Raw genomic sequence first — 21,608 nt, 5'->3', positions numbered from 1 at the left:
TAAGCTGGTATGCCAGCAGCGGCCCTACTGGGAAAGGTGACCCTGCCCTAGTTGATCACGCACTAGCGACATCCAGTCAGACTTCTATGTGCTGCATATCGGACTATCTTTGAAGATGGTTCGGAAACTGCAACTGATGCGGCAATCTAAATGTTGGTGGGATGTCCACTCGTGCAACCCCTGAACTCCACCCGCTGCACTTGGTGCCTGCGTTCTCCTGATCCCCGTTCAGTGCTAGTATGCCGATCTCCTTAGAAAGCCTCTCCCACCCTGCTATGTGGGATGCTTCACTGCCTCAGGGCCGCCCAGAGTGCCAGGCAGCCTTGGTGAGGTTATTCTGGCAACGGACAGACACATTTCCTCTTGCCTCTTCCGCTCAGAATGAGGCCGGCCAGAAGGGTCCGCTTGCCCTTTCTGATATCACTGTATCGCTGGATACGCAATGCCATGTCATCGTGCCGTCCATGGGATCTCTGGTTTGATGGAAGACTTTCACTGGGGGTTTGCCTTTAAAAAACGACGCCGGAGCTGCTATCAGGGAAAGCAGAGGACAAATCTAAGTAACAGACGCTGTGGGTGGGAGTGCAGACTGAGGCACCCAGACAGCACCCAAACATTCACTGCCGGGCTACATAACGCACCAGTCAGTACTCGATTCCTAAAACTACTGTGAAATGAGCTGCCAAAATAGCATAAACATATAAAATATTAATAATATTCATTGTGGGTCTGAGTGACTGAGGAATACTTTTTCAACAAAACATAAAACATCTTCCAGATATTCATGTATGTGTTTGTGTGTATGCACGCATTAAAAAACTTTATTGTAACATTTTAGTTTCAATAATACATTTCCAGTACACACAAAACCAGTCTCACTGGCAGCCATGGGTGTAAAAATGCCAGAAACACCATGTGAGATCCAAACATATTTCCATTCACACATGGGAGCGGTAAAAACTCCTTCTAGCAGCAGCCCTTCCAAGTATACCTGCTTGCCTCTTGGGAGGAAGGATGGGGGCTACTGCGTCAAGGGGAAGCTTTACTGCTCCCCTGAACAAGTGGAACAGCTGCCTTCTTCTGCTGGATTGCATTCACAATTCCCTACCTTTGGGCCCATTTAATTCATTTTTCTTGCTGGCTCAAAATCCCAGCAGTGGTACAAGTTGCAAACAGCAAGGCCACAACAAGGTATAATTCCATCCCTTCGGAAATTAGCATACAACTGTGTGTAGCTCCAAACATTTTATCTTTCTTAAAAACACTTTGGCTGACCTTCAGAGCACGCAGAATGTAACGGAATACAATAATTAATGCTGAAGGATCAACATGTGTGTGTATGTCTCTCTGTGTGCATGTTATGCACAGCTCTCAAAAAGCTGTTCCTGACCTAGCTGCCATCTGTTTGGTCCACTTTTTCCAATTCTATCTTAAAAGAAACTAAACAAGCTGTTGTGCAGTTTTCATGCTACTTCCAATGTTTCAAGAAGTTAGACTGGTAAAATGGCATAACCTGCATTCAATCTATCTTGGGCAAGAGAGTCACAAGATGGTAGCCATTTCATCATCAACCATTAATATGAACCAGAACTGTTGCATCTTAACTTTTGTCAGAGCAGCATTCAGCGACAGGGAAATAACACAGTGATTATCATATAAATGGCTGAAGTATATATATTCTACTCAAGAATCTAGAAATAATCTAATTCTTCAGTTTCAGACTTCTCCTTTCAAAATGCATCAGTTCCCTTATGACTAAGAAGTTATGTCTTTAAGGGCACAGTCTTATGTTTCATGGCCTCAAATTTTCCAACTTTGGAGGCTTACGTGCATCCTATGCTCCAAGAAAGACATGGCACTCTTCACCACTGATGCATCTTGTGCCAGGTGCTGTTTCTGGCCATCTAGAAAGTGTCAGGGAATGGAATCAGATGGAATCAAGGTAGGCCTGTGGCCCCGGCTTCCTCACCTTCCCGCCCCCAGCATGATCCCCCTTTTCTCCTCTGAAGCACAGCCGTGACCTGGGAATGGGGGGAAGCTGGCAGGCTCCTTTCCACTCCTGTGAGGAAGAAGAGGCAAGGGCTCACCCTTGAAAACTCAGTTCCAAAACTCAAAAAGATCCTGTGGTCACCCAGACACAGGACTGGTACTAAACTGAAGTAAGGAGAGAGCAGATCACAGCTATCATATGCAAATCCAATCATTTTATATTTAACATATTCTGGAATGACATCACTCTTAATTGCTAACTGGTAACACAACACACTAATTAAAAATAGGTGCAACTATTTCAAAAGAAAGATCCACAGACTTAAAGGCTACTAAGATATAAAAACATTTCTATTTCATGTACAGCATTTGAAAAGGTAGACTTGTGGAAGAAAGCAAGCTTTCCTTGCCTTTACTGATCACTTCCACCCTTGTTCAATGCAGATTCTCATCTTGCTCTTCTTCCAAAGAAGTCAGAAATGTAGCATTTAAACTTCCGAACTCTTCACACACTGCTTTCTTAAATGAAAGATTCAAAGTCACCCTATAAGAAAATACGGTTCATGTGCTCCTATGTTGGCAGTTTCAAGCTTGGGAATCTCTTTCCTAGGCTGTCAGCAAGGGCCTGATCAGCTTCATGCAGCACTTCAAGAAAACTCTCCACCTGGAGATAAAATATTCGTGTCAATGAACATATCAGATGGGATACAGGAATTGAGAGCCAAAACCAGAGTATTTAGCCAAGCAGCTTGAACAGGTTAATGAGCTGCCCACATGGATTATTTAAATCCTTTCAATATTTTAGCTGACTCTGCACCAGCTAATGCTATTGAAGTTCAGATTATTTTTTGCTTACTCAATGTCTAATTCCTTTCATGATCTCCTAGAAGTCCAATTTCACTTGTATAAGTGAATACAAATAGCGAGCAGCAGCTATGACACTGCAGACAGACTTCCTAAATTGTTTACTGTTTAAAATGCTATCTTGGAAACACACATTTATGTGCAAAGTGTGGGAAGAAAATCACTGCTTTGGCTCAAAAAGCAAGAGACAAACAACTCTGTAAAAGGATGCGTTAAACAGATACAGTGTTCTGCAGTGGAGACCAAGATAGCCATTTATCCCATGGTAGCACTAATTTGCAATTATATCCACAACCTCATACAAAAGTTGATGTGGGAAGGCCATCATACCCATACAAATACAGATCTTTCTGATATCATTCTTCTTGATTATTGTGGCTTCTCTGGAATTTCAGGCTGCCAGATGCATGCAGGTACAGCAATGCTCACTTCAGAGGTAGCAGAACTACAACACGCACAAAAATGTCTTCCTAAGGTATAAGGCTTTCTGTCTTCCCTTCAGGCTCACAGGAACTACTGCAGCCATCTAGGTACAGTTAGACTCTTATGCACACTTTCTAGCACACGTTCACAGGACCAGGCTACTGACTGCAGCAGGGCTGCGCAGACCCCCAGTTCCTGCCCTCCTTGCTCTTGCAATCTAAGAGTCTGCTTGTTCCGCAACATGAGTTCCTTTATTTTGGCAGCAGCACTCAGTTAGAGGCATATCTGACACATAGAACAGGTAAAAACAAACTTCATGGACTAAAGCTTTGGTATAACAAAGAAATTTGGAGACTGCTGGATACTGGGCCCCAATGCCAAAGGAAGCAGGCTGTGTAGCTTGGAGAGCGAGGGCAGGACTGCGGTGATACTGATTTTCCAGCCTAATCTTTGACTGCAGGCCTCTCGTCTTTCAGACGATGTCGTTTTGTCAAAAGCTCTTCTCAATCTATCCTTATCGTCATGTCAAATACAGTTTTTCAGGTATTTCCAAGATCATACGTACCGAAGATAAATACAAAGGGAGGAGATTCTGAAACGCACAGCAACATTTCTGTTCGTTTAAATGACCTTGTTTGAGCCCCTCCAGTATGTTCTCCTGAAAACACCAAATCATTATTAATTCATATACATATTTAAATACAGCATATTTCTGTTGACACTACACTGGATCAAGCAGCATGCTTATGCTATTGTACAGCTGATAAATGGAACTGAAGTGCTAGTGAACTTGTCTAACGTGCTCATGAAAAACTTCATGATGGAGCCCAAGCGATTCAAGAGGGATCAACACACTTTGATATTGGTAACAGATCCTTATATGAGGATTGAGATCCAATATTCTGGTGAATGGAGATGGCTGTACTGCATGACTGTCCTGTATGCCTCGGAAACCTGGTGTGAATGCCAGACCTCTGGGTCAGCCCGAATGCAGCACCAGAACTGCATCGGGAATGTTCTGATTGCAGGACTTCCTAGACAAGAACTGAGAATCCAGTTTTTAAAACAAAAGAGGACAGGTGTACATTCTCCTTCAACCAAAATAAGTTAAAATGTTCATAAAGAGAACAAAAGTTTTAACTAGTTGAAAACATCTTGTCCTCTACTTTGTAAGTATTTAAATCAGCTACATCAAAATAGAGTTTCAGTTCACATAATTGCTTTTAAATCCAAGTCTGCCACATGCAAGAGAAGTTTCCCCATCATTTCTGATGTGGTGAAGTAGTGCTGTGAAAGCATCCACATTTGATGAAATCCAGTCCCCACACCTTGGAAAACAAGATGTTTCAAAGCTGACCAAAGGATTGTGGGGATCATCGCAATGGTGAAAAGGCCAGGGTGAACTGAAAAGAAGGTTGAGTACCATCTCTTCTACCCCTGGAAGCTTGTATGATGTTTACCTTTGATAACTCCTGAAGCATATGGGAGAGTAGCTCACAACAAATGTCCTTCAATATTTTTAAATGGAAATCTTCCTCAGTTGTTCCCAGCTTCTCAGCCTTCTCTGACTTGGATTCACTGGAGCTGTCTCTAGATCTCTTTCCACATTCATCCAAGTTTTGCAAGACTCTAATCAAGCTTTCAATTAGAGGCATATCTGATATACAAAACAGGTAAAAACAAACTTTATGTGCTGATATGAGGTGGCATGGGCAGTCTATGATAGCGAACAGAACAAAAGGCCTTGACATGTGAATATTCTGATAGAAAATCAACACTTACTTTTACATGCTTTATCACAAATACAACTAAAGGATTTCCATGGGGCAAAATGGCCATCGTGCCCTCACCCACAAAGAAGCACAAGCCCTTATAAAGGGAGAGGACCCAGCAACATGGCAAAGTTATATAAACTGGAAAGTCACACAGTTACCATTTACAAATTGGTGAGAGGGCGCCAGCGTGGTGTTGTGGTTACTGTGTTGGACTGGGACTCAGGAAATCTGGGTTCTAGCCCACTCTTAGCCATGAAATCCATTGTGCAATTTTGGGCCAGAGACATATTTTCAGCCTAACCTACCTCACAGGATTGTTGTTGTGAGGATAAAACAGAGAGGAGAACCTTATAAGCTGCCTTGAGTTCCTCACAAGAAAGGCGGGGTAAAAATGCAATGTAATAATAAAGATAATTTTGCTACAGCTGGATGAGCACATTCCTGTAAATTTTCCTCATTCCCCATCAACCAGTATGACCCTTCCTGCACTACTGAAAATTTTTCTCTCTATAACACCGTTATACTCTAACATTTTAAGGAACATAGTTTAAGGGTTTAAATTTTTATAAGTAGGAAAAAAACTTGCTTTTCTCCATCTTGACATACTCCTGTTCAGTCTGTGAAGCAAAGATGGCTGAGAGCACAGATAAAATCGAAGCTAACACTGTCTTTTGTTCTTGAACAATAATTGGTGGATCATCCGGCTGGCAGAGTTCATGGCAAAGAAGATTATACAGCAGACTCCAACTTTCTTTTCCACTATCAGGAGAATGTACTTGAGAACGAGACAAATGCCAGTCAGTCAACATGTGACCAAAATCTTGACCAAAGGACTATTTACAGATACAGTCACAATGTAAGTACAAGTCAGAAATATTACCAATTGCTTGAATGCCTTCATCCACAGTAGTGAGCAGCTGTAGAATATGCATATAGACATCAAGTCCTTCTGAATTGTTATCTGAGCTGCAGTCAAGAATTACAAATTCAGTTCAGAACTATTACCATTCAATCCTTGTGCGTATGCAAGATAGATTTATCAAAATATTTCTATCTAACCACTCTGTCAATTACTCCCAAGCTGGCTAAACAGACATGTTTATTCAGGTTTCCATTTCCAGTAATACTTAAATAAGTTCCCCACTTAAGTGAATAAATCTCACCAACCATTAAAAATAAACCTAGAGAAAGGCATATAGCGGCATATTCCTATTATAAATAGGATATCCATGTTATTTTGTGTTCCTTTGTGTGGGCATCCAGGTGGACCATGGACTTTACAACACAGAAGCCTTCAAGCCATATTGTGTCCCACATAAGCTGAAGGTCCAAACGGTCCCTAAGCCTTGTGAATAGAGTGCTGCTAAGAGCAACTGCATATTTCTACAGCTTGTCATGACAGTAGCAGAACAAGCAAGCAAGCAAAGCATCAGCACAAACTTGCTTCATGCAGAAGGCTCAATTGTGACTGGTATCCAAGATATCTAACACAGAGAACTGCTGCAGAATCAGTAGTAAGTTACTAAAGGTAACAGCATATGAGCTTCCTTCTGCAGCAACTTCTGTGGTTAAATTACTTCCAAAGACCAACTCACCTATGGAACTTTTTGAAGAGCATTTTAGATAATCAAAACTGGGTGCAAGCATGCCAAAAAGTCTCTACTAATAAAATATCCCCACTCTGCTTAATCAGGTATATATTTTTCTTGTGAATGTATAAGAAATCCTTTATAAAAGTGACTTCAAAGATCCTTCTCAAAAGGTGAAAGCTGATGTGGTTTAATCAGTCAAAAGTGAGAGCAGGACCAGAAAAAGCTTCAGTTTGAACTTCCACACAGCAATGAAGTTCATTGAATGACCACGGGCCAATCAACCTACTGTACCGGACAGGATTAATATTATGAGAAACTGAGAAGGAAGAATCATGTACGTTATTTCAAGCTTCTTGGGAAAGGTTGGTGGGGGGGGGAGTGTAATAAATGGTAAAAAAGCCAGGAATAAGAACAGATATATTTGATCACTTGTTTTACATTTTTGCTTACTTTTTTCCAACACAGTACAATGTGAAGGAGCTGTAACACCGATTCATATATATATCCATGTATGTACAGCCACAGACATACCAGACTTGTTTTGTAGCTTCAAGCAGACAAGGTACAATCTTGAAATCCGGAAGCTCATCGGAAGAATCATCTGTAAGCTGCCTCACTGATGGCTGAGAACTCCTTTTAATCCAGTTTAACATCAATTCTTCATCTAAATCAAACAATTTATCAACCACTTCACCAATTTTCACCAGCAACTCCACTGTAATAAAAATTAAAAATAATTTCAATACTGATGGACTAATACCACCAAAAATACTTTCGGTCACATGTTATAAAGCAAAACTTTAACATTCTTTCAAGATTTTAGTATAGTTTCTTCTGGATGTATGCATTAATAATAATGATTAATTAGATAGGCAGCGTGTTGCCCCAGGGCTTATTACGCCTATTACAGCAAAGTGGCTGAACACTTACACAACCAACAAGTGCAAGTTTGGTTTTGTTTATTTAAGTTTTGTGACACAATAGTTTGTACCTTCACAGAGTTCAGACTTTTGTGTACATCAAGTGGTAACAATGCCTATTGAATCCATTTCAATTTCAGGTTGTAACACAATAAAATGTGGAAAATCAAAGGGACATGAATACTCCTGCAAGGCACTGTAGCATTTAAAACTGAACAACCCCAAAATCTGGTATTCAGCAGTAAGCATGTGCACTCAAGTGAGTTCTGAGCAGCAGGCCAACACCATGAATTTAAATAAACAGGGTATAATAAAAAAGACCAAATTTAGTATACGAGTGGAAATTATTTTTATTCAACTTCCATATCAGAATGCTGGCAGCTACAGCTCATGCCTTAATGAACACTGTTCAGATGGGGATGTGTGAATCTCATTTGAAGGCAAGAGTTAAGGGTGCAATGCTATGGCCCCCAGAACATTGTTGGGGGGCGGGGAGGCATAGGATATTAAAGATTTTCACCTCCAAGGTCATGTTGCTGACACCACCCAGACAGCTTCAGTAATTGGGCAGCAGAGAAAATAAATACATAAACAGGCAGAGCTGCAACCTTAGGCTGAAAGTTCCAGTTCAGATCCTCATCTTTACCTGCTCCCAACTACTACAGATAGCTCCTCTTGAGGACAGAGAGAGGAAAAAAGGCATGCTGGAGAGCAGGTAGGGTTGGGAGGAGGAGAGGCCGAGATTCATTGTATTCTGCAGCCTCTCAGCACTACTCATCAATTGCCAGTGCAACTTCACTCAATGGGCTCAGAGGCTCATTGAGTAGAAAGGTTTTAAAAACCTCTGGGCAAGGTGTTAGAGCGAGTGGTGGCGGGACAACTCCAAGCACTCTTGGATGAAACTGATTATCGGGACCCATTTCAGTCCGGCTTCAGACCCGGGTACGGTACTGAATCTGCCTTGGTCGCCCTGTACGATGACCTGTGCAGGGAGAAGGACAGGGGGAGTGCGTCCCTGTTGGTTCTCCTGGACCTCTCAGCGGCTTTCGATACCATCGACCATGGTATCCTTCTGGATAGGCTTGCGGGATTGGGGGTCGGAGGCACTGCTTTGCAGTGGTTCCGCTCCTATCTCAACGGCCGGTTCCAGAAGGTGGTGCTGGGGGACTATGGCTCTGTGCCATGGCAGCTATGCCATGGAGTACCGCAGGGGTCCATTTTGTCCCCTTTGCTGTTTAACATCTACATGAAACCGCTGGGAGAGGTCATCAGGAGGTGTGGGCTGCGGAATCATCAGTACGCTGATGATACCCAGCTCTACCTCTCGTTTTCCACCAATCCAGGTGAGGCAGTGGCTGTACTGAACCGGTGCCTGGCCGAGGTAATGGGCTGGATGAGGGCCAATAAACTGAAGCTCAATCCAGACAAGACGAAGGTCCTGTTGGTTGGCGGATCGGGCTTCGGAGAGGGTGAAGTGACCCTTGCCCTGAACGGGGTTGCACTCCCTCCTAGGGACAAGGTCCGCAGCTTGGGAGTGCTCCTCGACCCGGAGCTCTCACTGGAAGCTCAGGTAACAGCAGTGGCGAGGAGCGCTTTCCTCCAGCTTCGGCTGATTCATCAGCTGCGCCCCTACCTGGAGAACGACTGCCTGGCGACAGTGACACATGCACTGGTGACTTCCCGTCTTGACTTCTGTAACGTGCTCTATGTGGGGCTACCCTTGAAGACGGTCCGGATACTTCAGTTGGTTCAAAATAGAGCTGCCAGGCTGCTGACGGGGACTGGGCGTTATGGTCACATGACTCCAGTTCTCCGTCAGCTTCACTGGCTTCCCATTGAAGTCCGGGCCCAATTCAAGGTGTTGGCAATGACCTATAAAGCCCTAAATGGCTTGGGTCCTGGTTACCTGAAGGAGCGCTTACGTCCATATATGCCCAGCTGCCCCTTGAGATCAGCGGGAGAGGCCCTTCTCCGGGAACCCTCCGGGAAGGAAATTAGGAGGGTGGCTACTCGGAGGAGGGCTTTCTCTGCGGTGGTGCCCAACTTATGGAACATGCTCCCCAGAGAGGTCTGCCTGGCGCCGTCGTTATTTGCTTTTCGGCGCCAGGCAAAAACCTTTTTATTTAAGCGGTATTTTAACTGTTAGTATTAACTGATTTTATCTGGCCAGGGCGGCTTATTTTATATTGTATTTTTTGGATTTTTAATGTTTATATTAATTTATTGTTGTAAGCCGCCCCGAGGCTTCGGCGAATGGGGCGGCATAAAAATGTTTTAATAAATAAATACAAAATAAAAAATAAAAAGAGGACAGAGAAACAAAATGGCCTCTGTTGTTCCTCCTGCCCTGCCAACATTGGCAGTCTCCATCTAACGCGTGGCAACCAAGAGGGTTGCACCCTCAATGATCAAGTTGCATGTGCTTTATAAAAAAAGCCACGTGGGGCAGAGAAAAACTGGACCTGGTGGAACTGGAACTGATGCAGAAGTATGCTTGCATACTGGGAATTATTTTGTTCCTTCCTTCAGTTGTAGGGAAAGCTTGTACCCTTTTTATTAAAACCATTGATCTGACAAATCAATTCTTCAAATGATTAGGTAACCTACCATTTGTAGAACTAGACATGATAAAACAGATACAGTCATATACTGATGGACTTTCTTGGATTCTTTCCACCCAAATACTGGCCACTTCAGATTGGCAGAGGCAAGTCAGCAACAACCTAAAGAGAAAATGTAAATTTAACTGACATGGGATTTAAAAAAAAACAGATTCAGGATGCAATCATTCAAATGCAGAGAATTAAACTACGCTGAGCTCAATGGAACTTATTTCCAAGTAAACATGTATAGGAATGCAATCTTAATTTTTTTCTTGCAATTGTGTAAATGAAACAAGCCTATTAGATATACAATTAAACTATAAATCTTACTTAAGATAAATGAAATTAATTCAGCTGTGACATTTAAGTATGGGAAGAATAAGAACTGGGAAAACTTAGGATTTCTACCAAGTTCTGTAGTACTAACTCCAGAGGAAGCAAAGAAAGGAATAAACCCCAAATTTAGAAAACAAAAGAGGGGCGAACTAATCCTTTATTTATATGCATTAGAGCACAATACCTAGCAGTGTTCGGTGTTGAGATATTTTAACAAATAGCTTACCTGCTTGTTTCAAGCAGAGTTGGGGAATCAGAATCACATAAACGCTGCAGCACCATTTGTCTGGAAAAGTAAAAACACACTGCTAATATCATCTAAACATGCTATCAAAGAGGAGACAGCAAGGACTAATTTCCCATCACTTCTGAATCTTTGCTCAAACAGACATCATCATCTCCTAAACACATATTTCAGAAATGGATCACTGCAAAATTAGAAAGCTGGTATAGTCGGGGGGCACACATTACAACAACACCGTTATACAATCATAAAAGACACAGACCTATCACTCTGAATTACACCAATTTGCTGAGTAGCCTTTAGCAAGGTCACTTAGGCCAGACTCCACAAAGTACTTGCCTATGGTTGTTCTGATACTGTTTAGCGATTCCACTACACCAGCCCTGCCTTAGCTGCAGGAAGGAATGATAACAGCAATTACAACGACATCAGCCATTGTAATTACAGTTACAGTGGGCAGATCAGGGAACAGGAATGCAACAAGCTGCCTTATATTCAGTCAGACCAGACCACTGGTCACCTAACTCAGCACTGCCTATACTGATTGGCAGTGATTCTCTGGAGCGCCAGTCAGGGGGGTTTCTGCCTTACCTGGGGATATTGTGGACTAAACCTGGGACTTCTGGCATTCAAAGAAAATGCTCCATCACATGTGTTTTCTCTAATTAAAGAATAAACTGTTTTTGTCAACTACACAACCATATATTCTCTTTCACACAGCAAAGCTAAAACATCTGATCGAACACAATAAACTGTCCAAGATCCAGACCGTATAATTAGTTCCATAAACCAAAGGGAGCTTTGGAACAGCAACAGTAGATAGATGTTAGTAGATAGCACAGGTCTTCCTGTGCTTTCTGAGAATATATGATTATCAAAAGAAAGAGTGAAAGATCACTGAGGAAACATGCTACAGCTCACCCACAACAAAAACTGACAGTCTTCAAGGCTGGGAGGTACGACTGTCAACAACATGAAGGTAAGCGAAAGCTGCCCTGGCCTCACCAGAGGGAAAAATAAGCACCGGGTGTGCGCAGGTGCATCTGAACACACATCAAAACCAATGACAGTGAGAGCGATCATTTCACTATTCTATCATTTGAAAATCTCAAGCTTGGACGGATGGCCACATACATGTGTGTTTTCAGCTTGGTCCATAACATTATCCACTCAGGCAGACACCCAGACAACCCTGCTAAAATGCCCAGCTAACATTTTACCCAAGACAAGTTCTACTACGTGCCTCATTAATGAATTAATTAATTAATGCTAACTCCCCAAAGACTAAATTTTAGAACTACCTGGGCCCTTTTCCAGTCCTACCTAAACTTTCCCAATACTATTACATGATTACTTCCTCTCGCTCCTTTTTACCAAAGTACCTTTCTCCTCTTTTATCTTCCTTATTTTCAATTTAAACCATATTTTCTTTCTTCATTGCTCTTGCCCTCCTTCGAACAAGCACCTTTTAATTTTGCCATTTCCTAAGACACTCTCTCAACCATTCCTAGCTCTCCCTCCTCCTTTCTGCACCCCACACAACAAAACATAAAATATAAGGTCTCGATGTATGATTTCCCCCTCAATTACTCATGGCCCTTACATTCTGACTCTGACCCCTGCCAATCCAGAGCAAAAGCTATCACTATAGCTTCTTATTCACCAGACTCAAAGACTTCCTGACCTATCTTACATCCACTTGCCCTTATAACTACTGATGCTCCTTTCCAACTTCACCAATGTTAACACCAGCTACTGGTCTTCCTTTCATTCTATTAAGGACCCATGTCCGTCAACAGGGCTTTAACAGGTGTAAGAGCAGAAACTAGAGCCTGAAGAACTTAAGGTGCCAAATCCTAAGGACGTAACAGCAGCCATGATGGATCAGACCAAGGGTCCATCTTGCTCAGCCTTTTGTTTAGGGGCCAAACAGCTGCCTGTGGGAAAGCGCCAAACAGGAAAGAGTACAGGAGACTGTGTACATGGGTATACTGTTCTTGACACTGGAGTTAGTACACAGTCATTAAGAACAGAAGCCATTCTCTCACCAATCAGCTACATGGGATGACTGGAAGTTCTAGTATTATGAGAAAAAGAGAAAAATGTCACTCTCTCCACACCATGTGCGATTTTATATTACTCTATCATATCTCCCATCACACCCTCTCCTTCTAAGTTAAACAGACCCAGATGTTCTAATCCTTTCTCATAAGGGGTTTCATCTAGCCCACTGACCTTTTAAGCTGTCCTTTTCTGGACTTAGTTTCTAACTCTACCATATCCTTTTATTGCGTGCAGGAGCCAGAATTGTACAAAGCATTCCAAGTGTGGTTGCACAATATATTTGCATGAGGGTGGTAAGATACTGGAAGTATTATTTTCAAATCATTTCCTAATTACGCCTAATCCACATTCACTCTCTCATAAAAATTAAGAAATCAAGAAAATGCCACTTACCCAAGCACCTCTTTTTTACTAATGGACATGCATATGTCTTGGCAACAGGCCATATTTCCCAGTATTCCCACACAGATTTCCTGAAATGCCAAATACAATTGAGTTAGCCACAGAACAGAATGACTACAGCTCACATAAAGCTAGCTAAGAAAAGAACTGCCAACAAAAATGATAGTAAGGACCAAAAGATGCAGGGATTTATCCCCTTTCATTATCTGTCTCTGGTCAAGCACACACAGAACCCTCATTTGACTTTGAACAGCCATATGAAATCAGAGTAGAGAGACACCTTCTTCCGACAGACCAGATCCAGATGCTTCTAGAAGTTTTATTTAGTGCATTGACTAATCAAGGACTCCATTTCACACGAAGATCAAACCTTTCCACCACTACTTTCCACTGTAGTGCAATTGAACATACTGATATCTACCACAGGACAGAATGCAGATCAGCAGAAATGGCTAGTTTTATGGGCTGGTATCTATACCATCAGCCAGTTCCTGCATTTACCTGCACCTCCTCCCTCCAGAGGAAGAACCAGCATTACATCACCAACTTCCAGAGGCTAGAAAAAATGTACAAACACACCAACATTTCCCTAATTATATGGTATCATTTCCAGGATTTTAATTCCATGCAGCTCTGGAGGAATCTCTTAGCTGAAACATGGGGGACAACACTAAATAATAAAATAAAGCCATTCAGTGTAACTGAAGTGGGAGGACTACAGGCATCCAATGAAGAATGGAAAGAACATCCAGGCAAGGATTGCCCCAGTATTCCTCTTCCCTGCAAAATACATAAACAGCCAATTTTGGCTGCCCAAGTGCTATGCACTGGCTCATGAGGAGACAAGCCAGAAGCACCAGCAGGGTTTCTTGTAGGACAGCCATGCCTCACTCTTTCCCTCCCCACCCTCTGCAACACCCCACTCCCCAATGTAGGTTCTGAGGGCAGAAAAGCCATGCTTCAAATTCAGCATCCCAGCCTCAATGGGGGCTGCCTTGGCAGCATCCAACAGCCATAGGATTGCACCTAGAAAAACTCTGATTTATTTAGGAAACTTTTATATTACTTTTCACCTTGCATTCCTTTGGGATTTCAGTTCCTCAAAAATATTAACAGCAACAACAGCAAAAAACATAAATTGTCTAAAGTAAAAATAATGCACACATCAGACAAAAATACGATTAAAAGAATACATAGGAACAAAAAGGTAAAGATCGCCCTTAATCTGTTGTCTCCTGAAAACATGAAAAAATAAAATTTGCAGAATGACAGTGGGGGGAAGCTAAACAGAGAGCTCATGGAAGGGCACTCTAAAGCTGTAGCTATGTGGGGATCTCTTGGAGGCCCTGCCTGAAGTGGAACTCTGGGCCTGCAGCAACATCCGATCTTAGCAACACCTCTGTCTACATAGGCACAAAAATTCAGAAGAACAAAATGTTATTAATAAACAGATCACAAATTCAGAATAGGACTTACAATGAGCCGAGGGCATTTAGATTTGGCAAACACACCTATAAATATATCAAGGGCATTAAATTCTTGCAGAAATAAAGCAACATCCTGAAAATAAGAAAAATAATAAGTAAATAATAGTTACATGAGAATTGGAATTTAAATCTCTCTTTAAAAATAGGCTAACTTTTCAAGCAACTACTATTTATATTAAACTATAAGTAATTTTTTCTCTAGTTCTCTAATATGGCTGAAAACTTCTCATTCAAAGGTATCTGCTACATTCTTACTTCTGAAGCCTATGCTATGTAAGCATGCATCTCTGATATAAAAAAAAAAATTGATTCCATTTCAGGGTAAACTACAAGTTATGAAAGATCTATTTTTAAAAGCCGATCAGCTTCCTTCTAGTTTTTCTGCTGTGAAAGTAGCAAGTTTCCATGATTCACAGAATTGGGACAGCTGACACATTTTTACATACATAGTATACAACTTACTAATCCTGAATTTAAGTCCAAAAGCAATACCCTCTCATGTTCATACTGTCTCAGCTGAGGGCTTCCTACATCAAAAGGACAATCCTATAGTCCCTGCTTGTCCCAGGATTGCAGAGCCTTCCCTTAACTCAGAGGCCGCAGACACCTCTATGGCTTCAGGAAGAAGAAATTCCCTCAATGGCCACTGTGGAAAACTCCACAGCAACTCCTCTCAGCAACTTTGAAGAAAGGACAGAAGGGAAGAAGCTAGCTGTATGGATGGTGTGGAGGAAGGAGAGACATGGCTCTCAATTCCAGTCCCTGACCACCAAGATACCCATGTAATTGAAAACAATAAAACTTGAGGACCAGGAGTCTAAAAACCTCTGCTGTCATACTGCCCTGCCTGCCTCTTGCCAGTAAGGTGTTAGAAAAATTTAGGGCCCTGAAGTCAGAGCCCTCTGTCCATCAAGTGTGCTAAATGTCTATTTTAGAAAGTATTCTAAATTATTAACCTAGTCCTAAACCCCCACTTCATCCCAATTTACTAAAATTGCACTAAAACCTCAGAACACAGCACCACTGTTGAAACATTTCGGTAATGGGACTCTGTTGCCAGGCAGTACTATGTACACCTCCTCTCTTTGATAAAAATATCCAGAGATAATTTCAGCACTCAATGATACATCAAAAATGACCAATACCTTATCCATTGACATGTCCCATACTTTACAAATGTCATTCTCCATATCTTCATCCAGTTCCACCAGTTCTTTGGCATTGTTCTGTTCAGAATCACCCTCCTTTGAGCTAATAACCTTATAAGGAGAATAAAAAGAGCACTTTGACTGAGGAACCAAAGTACCACAGTGAATGTTGTCAAGTATACTTACCAGTGTCAGGGAGTCTAACCCTGATCGGGCTGAAAGTTCATTTTTCTAACTGCAAAAAACAACAAGCCACCAGCAAGATTCAAACAAATAAAAGCTCTTTACTGAAGTGTGCACCCAACAATACAGAGCAACCCACTCTTCCTTCATAAGAGACCAGCACCAGCCATTAACAATCCAAATGTTTTTATACATTTCACTCTGGAAGACAAAATGAAAATTCAGAGCAATCTTGATAAACTTGAATGCTGGGCTGAAAGCAAGAGAATGATATTCAACAAGGACAAATGCCAGGTCCTTCACCTAGGAAAAAGAAATCAAATTCATCTATACAAGATGGGAATAACTCTCTCAACAGAACTGAAAAGAAAAAAAAACCTTGGAGTTATTGTGGACAACAGCTACATATGAGCAAATGATGTGATGCAGCCACAAAAGGGGCAAATGCTATTTTGGGATGTATTAGTAGAATTACCACTTCCAAAACATGAGAAATAATCATTTTCCTATAATCTTTACTTGTCAGACCTCATCTAGAATACTGTGTCCAGTTCTGAGCACCAAGATATATTTATTTTTATTATTAAAACATTTTTATGCCGCCCCATTCGCCGAAGCCTCGGGGCGGCTTATAAGAAAGATGCAGAACAATTAGAAAGGGTCCAGAAGAAGGCAACAAAAATGATCCAGGGTTTGGAAACACTGCCTTATGAGGAGACTTGAGAGAACTGGGTATGTTCAGCCTTGAGGAGAGATGACTGAGGGGGTCATGATATCACTTTCTAAGTGTCACATGGAGAAGGACAAGGTCTCTTCTTGCTCATATCAGAGTGTCGGACACAGAATACTCAATTCAAGTTGCAATGACCCAGATTCAGGCTAGATTTGAGAAGTTTCCTAATTGCCAGAGCACTATGACAGTGGGACCAGTTGCCTAGGGAGGTTGTGGGCTCTCCCATGCCAGACACATTCAGGGCGAAGCTGGACAATCATCTGAGTGGGATGGTGAGCAACAACAGCAGGTCAGTTGGACCCAATGCCCTTCTTGGCCCCTTCCAACTCTATTTTTCTACGATTTTATAATACCTGCAAGAGCAAACTCCGTCACTGGTCACTTTGGCCTGGCCCATCCATACACTGATCCTGCCTTCTGCACATTGTTTGCTAGAGAAAGTAGGCCACATTCCACACTTAACAGTGGACAGTTAAGCAGGAAGTTAGATACCAGTAACTGTCTTCTCAGCATTAGAATGCTGTTAAGCTGAACAATTTCTGCTACATTTGTGTTACATTCATACACACAACTATTTTGAATTTCTGTACAACTTGAGGGACACTCTTTGGATCAAGGAAGCAGATCCTACTAAACTCAATACCATTCTATTGCCAAGTTAATACTCTAAGTAGACTTAGAGCCTACCATATAACTTATGAAAGCTGTCAATTAGTGCAAAATTCAAAATCAAACATCTGCTCCAAATAATGCTGTTCTGTTTAAATAAGTTTAAAATGTGAAAAATTTAGGTGACAGTTTTAGCCTTCCTTAAGAAATTGCCCAGAGCCAAAAAAATGCCTATTATTTCCAAACAGTACTAATACTGTACTATACAGAATATTGAAAACATAATTTTGCCTTTATTTATTTCAACATGTATGCTGTGCTGGCTGAATACAGACCCCCAGGTAGTTTACAAAACTTAAAATAGCAACATGAAAACCTAAATATCAAACACATACAGAAACATTCTACAGTACTAACCAACTTAAATGAAACCAGCCAAAATGACAATATTCACAGAAATATACTGGGGATTGTAAATCAACCTTACAATGATCTTTATGACAAAGGTCATAAAATACCTGAGCAATTTCACCTGGTGCCCATAAGTCCACAACAAAGATTCTCAGAGAACCTCTCTGACAAAGGCATTTTACAATCAGGGCAGCCCCACTGAAAAGGCCCCTTCTCTTGGAACCACCTGCCCAACTTCATTTGACAGGGGCATCCTGTCTAGGCTGGCAAATAGAAAAGAAATAAATCCTTCAGTAATCTGCCCCCAAGATGTTTAGAACAGTACATCTTGAACTGGGCTCAGTAAGGGACTGGGAGCCAGTGTAGACGGAAAAACACTGGAATAATATCATCAAAGCAGCCTACAGACCATAGTAAGAAATAAATGAGATGCAGGAACACAGCACATGTTTGAAATAGAACATCTCATCCCTACTGTCCCTGCCTGATCTCTGCTACCACTTCGAAGGGTGCTACTTGCAGTTTAATGTTTCAGCATCCACCTTCTAGAATACTTTACTAATTGACAATCGACAGCCTCCTACAGTCCTGGCGTTTAGATAACTTCTTAATTGCCTCTTTTCATAGGATTTCTCTGAAACATGACCCAGCTAGCTATGGTATTTAGCACATAGCAGAGGTATTTTTCTTAATCTGTACTGTTGTTTTTATCAGTACTTGGATACCAGTGTATTTTATGTTCACTACAATGATACCTCTATGGAAAGTGGCAAATACATTTGTGTAATATACAACTAGGCCTTCAATATAATAAAACATCACACAGGTAATGCCACCTAAGCTTCTTATAAAATATAGGAAAAGATTTACCTTTTAAGAGGCCATAAGCATTAAGAGGCCATTTTGTGTATTTTATAAATTTGATATATTACATTTCATAATACGTTTGTAATTCATGTAATGTATTTGTAATATAAATATTCTATATATATTATGTTTATACCTATGTATCTATACAACACAGAGATATTCATTTTTAGGCAATGTTAGGCCGAAATTATAATCTAGCAATATATTCACAGAATTCGCATAATCAGCTTGGCTTATTCAAGCTAATGTGGGTTGTGGGACATACCAGCCACCCTTCTGAATATCCAAGCCATGACAGGCAGTCACCATGGTTTGTTGTGACAATCTGTATCCCACAAGGTAACAAACCACCCAAAACCCATAGTGTGCTTTAGAGTTCTGGATGGTTTATTAATCTCAACAACCCACCCTTGCTGGGTGTGGATGTCATGATAAGCTGTGGTCACTATCCATTGTAGCATGAATATTCAGAACAGGTATTAGTGTGCAATAAAACCCACCATAGGCTGCAGCAATCATTTGAACTAGCTGTTCGCCACCATCACATCTAGTTTATCCCTACAAGTTTCATGCCATGGAGTTCTCAATTGTTCCAAGTAAGACAGACTACCCCATATATTTAGCATACCTCAATTAGTTTTGTCAGGACGGTGAACAGCCAGTGTTTACTATACACTGTATTTCCAATAGAGTCCCCAGCGACTACCACCTCTTCTTCTGAATCACTGGAAGGTGGTGATGGATTCCTGTCCATATTTGACTAATTCAGTCTAGCTGCCAGTCCACCATTAAAAAAAGGTTCCTAATGGGGGAAAAAACCAAAAGATATTTAAAATAGCAAAGGCATATCCAACCCCTTTTTCCCTAATAACAGCCCACTTATAAGTTGAGATTCTTAATTTGATTTGCCAATGTATGTATGTCTATGCCTCTTAGGCCTTCTCTCACTCCAAAAGCAAAGCCTTATAATACTTCCCTCTCCAACAGTATAAACTTGTGTCTTTTACCCAAACCTCAAAAGCCAGTTCAGATGCTGACAAAACCACTAAAATTGTACATAGTGTTGGTACCAAATTTCACACTCACTCCTGCACATAGGAAATAACATGAAAACAAAGAAATCATAGAGACAAATACATGTGCTATTCACATAGTGCCCCCTCCCATGTTCTTCAGCAGAGGGGGGTGGGGGAGATCCAATTTCTCTATTTTAAATAACTTAAAGTTCATAATGGCCAGAGTTATGTCGCTGGAGCTAGCAACACCCATTCTCCCTCTAGTATAGCCTGAAATAAGGAACACTTCTTTACTCTGTACAATAGGCAAGGATAGGACAGTTCACTATGCTCAGGTGCAGACAAACGCAAATCAGAGTAGAAAAGGATAACGAAATACAGGTCTAAAATTTCAACGGCAGGGGAAGAATTTCACCAACTTTACTTGCAAAATGTCCCCTACTTTAGTTCGTAATATGAAAGCTTCTGGGGCTCAGACATTACGAGAAGTCATACTCTTTCCCTGTACTGGGGGAAGTGGAAGGCAGAAAGAAACTAACGCGACACGTATCATTAAAAGGAAAACTCTGCTTGAGACTGCTGCACGTGTTTTCCTAGCTGAACCGTGGCACTGCAAACAAGTTCTGGGACTCTGCTGCACATACAATTTGTCCTGGCAAGCTCTCCGGCAGTCGAAATTTTCGACAGGGGCAACCCTCCGTCGGCAACCTGCACACCCCCGCAATCCCCTTTTCGTACCCACAGCGAGAGCTCGCCCCCACCCTGTTCCTCATCCCCGTGATACTCCCCCTTCTCTGTCCCGCTTCCGCTTTAGCCCCCCAGGCCTTATCTCTTCCCGCCCGTCTGGTGGCGGACAATGGGCAGCTGCTGTTTCGCTTCCTACGGGCTCCGCACCCCACCTCCCTTCCCGCCTTCCTCGCACGGCGGCCGGAAACGGCTTATGAGCACCGTCAGGCCGCGGCCGCGAGTACTGCGTGCGCGCCGCGGTACGGGGCGGCGACAAACCTTCACCGCCCCACAGAAGCAGAGGCGGCTTCGGCGCGGGCCAGGAACCGCCTCCAGCCTTCCCTCTTGCAGAAGAAACCTCCCTTTCTCCTCCCAAAAGGAGAGCGAGCCAGAAACGGGCCCGGGCAGCCGACACGTTTTCCCTGCGCAGCGTCTCAGCAGAACGGGCCTGGGGGACTCTGGCAGGCTCAGTAGCGCCCTCGCCCGCCCGCCCGACCTCTCAGAGTGTCTCACACAGAAATGCACCGTTTTTGTTGTGGTTTTAATCGTGTATGTGCATGTGGGTGAGGAAGAGCGAGAAGCCAGGTGGGCATTGTTTGTTCATGTAGGGACATAATTACAAGTTTTAAACGCTTCAGCCTCCCTCCAGACTTTGAGAAACGGAATAATGCTTTTATTTATGCATAAACACAGCTGTATTTCTTTGCTTGCTTGCACTTGGAAGCAAACCAGAAATCAAGATGGTATGCTAAGGCTGCTTCATGAGAGGTCAAGACACACTGGAGAGGATAGTATTGCGAGGAAAACCCAAAGATAGAAGAAGGAGGGGGAGACCAACTATGAGATAATTAGAAGGAAGCTACAGCCTTGAGTTTACAAGAGCTGAGCAGGACTGTCAAGGATGACATTCTGGGGGCATTTATTCATAAGGTCGCCATAAATCACTGATGACTTGAGGGAATGTAACAACAACAAATGTACACTGCAGATCTCGCCTAAGTAATTTCAGTGCAAAACCTGCATTGGCTAATACATATGTGCTTCGGTTAAAAATATGTATTTACTATTACCTCTCCCTCTCGCAGCTTCCCAGATCCAGCAGCCATGATGCAATGCCTCTGCTCCTACAGTGCTGGCAAGAGACAATCCTGCAAGTTCAACATATGGAGCAATCCTATAAACTTAACCAGAAGGCAAATCAGAGACCAAATGT

General features: G+C 42.1%; 1 protein-coding gene across 4 annotated transcripts; it reads right to left on the bottom strand.

Moving 5' to 3' along the window:
- Positions 1–784: 784 nt before the first annotated feature.
- On the bottom strand, positions 785–20,803 carry SAAL1 (serum amyloid A like 1). Of its 4 annotated transcripts, none has more exons than XM_044425937.1 (13): positions 20,675–20,803; positions 19,282–19,455; positions 15,845–15,958; positions 14,689–14,772; positions 13,204–13,283; positions 10,729–10,788; positions 10,171–10,286; positions 7,175–7,358; positions 5,932–6,017; positions 5,638–5,826; positions 4,737–4,933; positions 3,842–3,934; positions 785–2,653 (listed from the first exon to the last, which is right to left on the bottom strand). In XM_044425937.1, exons 2-13 carry the CDS (start codon positions 19,405–19,407, stop codon positions 2,561–2,563), a joined length of 1,422 nt encoding a protein of 473 aa, XP_044281872.1. In that variant the 5' UTR covers positions 19,408–19,455; positions 20,675–20,803; the 3' UTR covers positions 785–2,560. The 4 variants fall into 4 exon arrangements, with proteins under 4 accessions (XP_044281872.1, XP_044281871.1, XP_044281874.1 ...); XM_044425936.1 differs by lacking the exon at positions 20,675–20,803 and adding an exon at positions 20,458–20,636; XM_044425939.1 differs by lacking the exon at positions 20,675–20,803 and adding an exon at positions 20,569–20,633.
- Between the last annotated feature and the right edge of the window lie 805 nt (positions 20,804–21,608).

The sequence above is a fragment of the Varanus komodoensis genome, unplaced genomic scaffold, assembly GCF_004798865.1.
Source record: "Varanus komodoensis strain SLA01 unplaced genomic scaffold, ASM479886v1 scaffold16, whole genome shotgun sequence".
NCBI classification, from domain to species: Eukaryota; Metazoa; Chordata; class Lepidosauria; order Squamata; family Varanidae; genus Varanus; species Varanus komodoensis.
Note: the sequence above shows the minus strand (reverse complement) of the source record. Positions and strands in the feature narration are given on the sequence as shown.

Bases quoted from the DNA above. Each gene is read 5' to 3' on its own strand.
- SAAL1 (XM_044425937.1), bottom strand. From the start codon at position 19,407: ATGGACAGGAATCCATCACCACCTTCCAGTGATTCAGAAGAAGAGGTG. The intron at 10,287-10,728 runs GTAAGCTATTTG...TTTTCTCTTTAG, and splicing joins ACTCTGCTTGAAACAAGCAG to GTTGTTGCTGACTTGCCTCT. The intron at 2,654-3,841 runs GTACGTATGATC...TTTTATCTCCAG, and splicing joins TCCCTTTGTATTTATCTTCG to GTGGAGAGTTTTCTTGAAGT.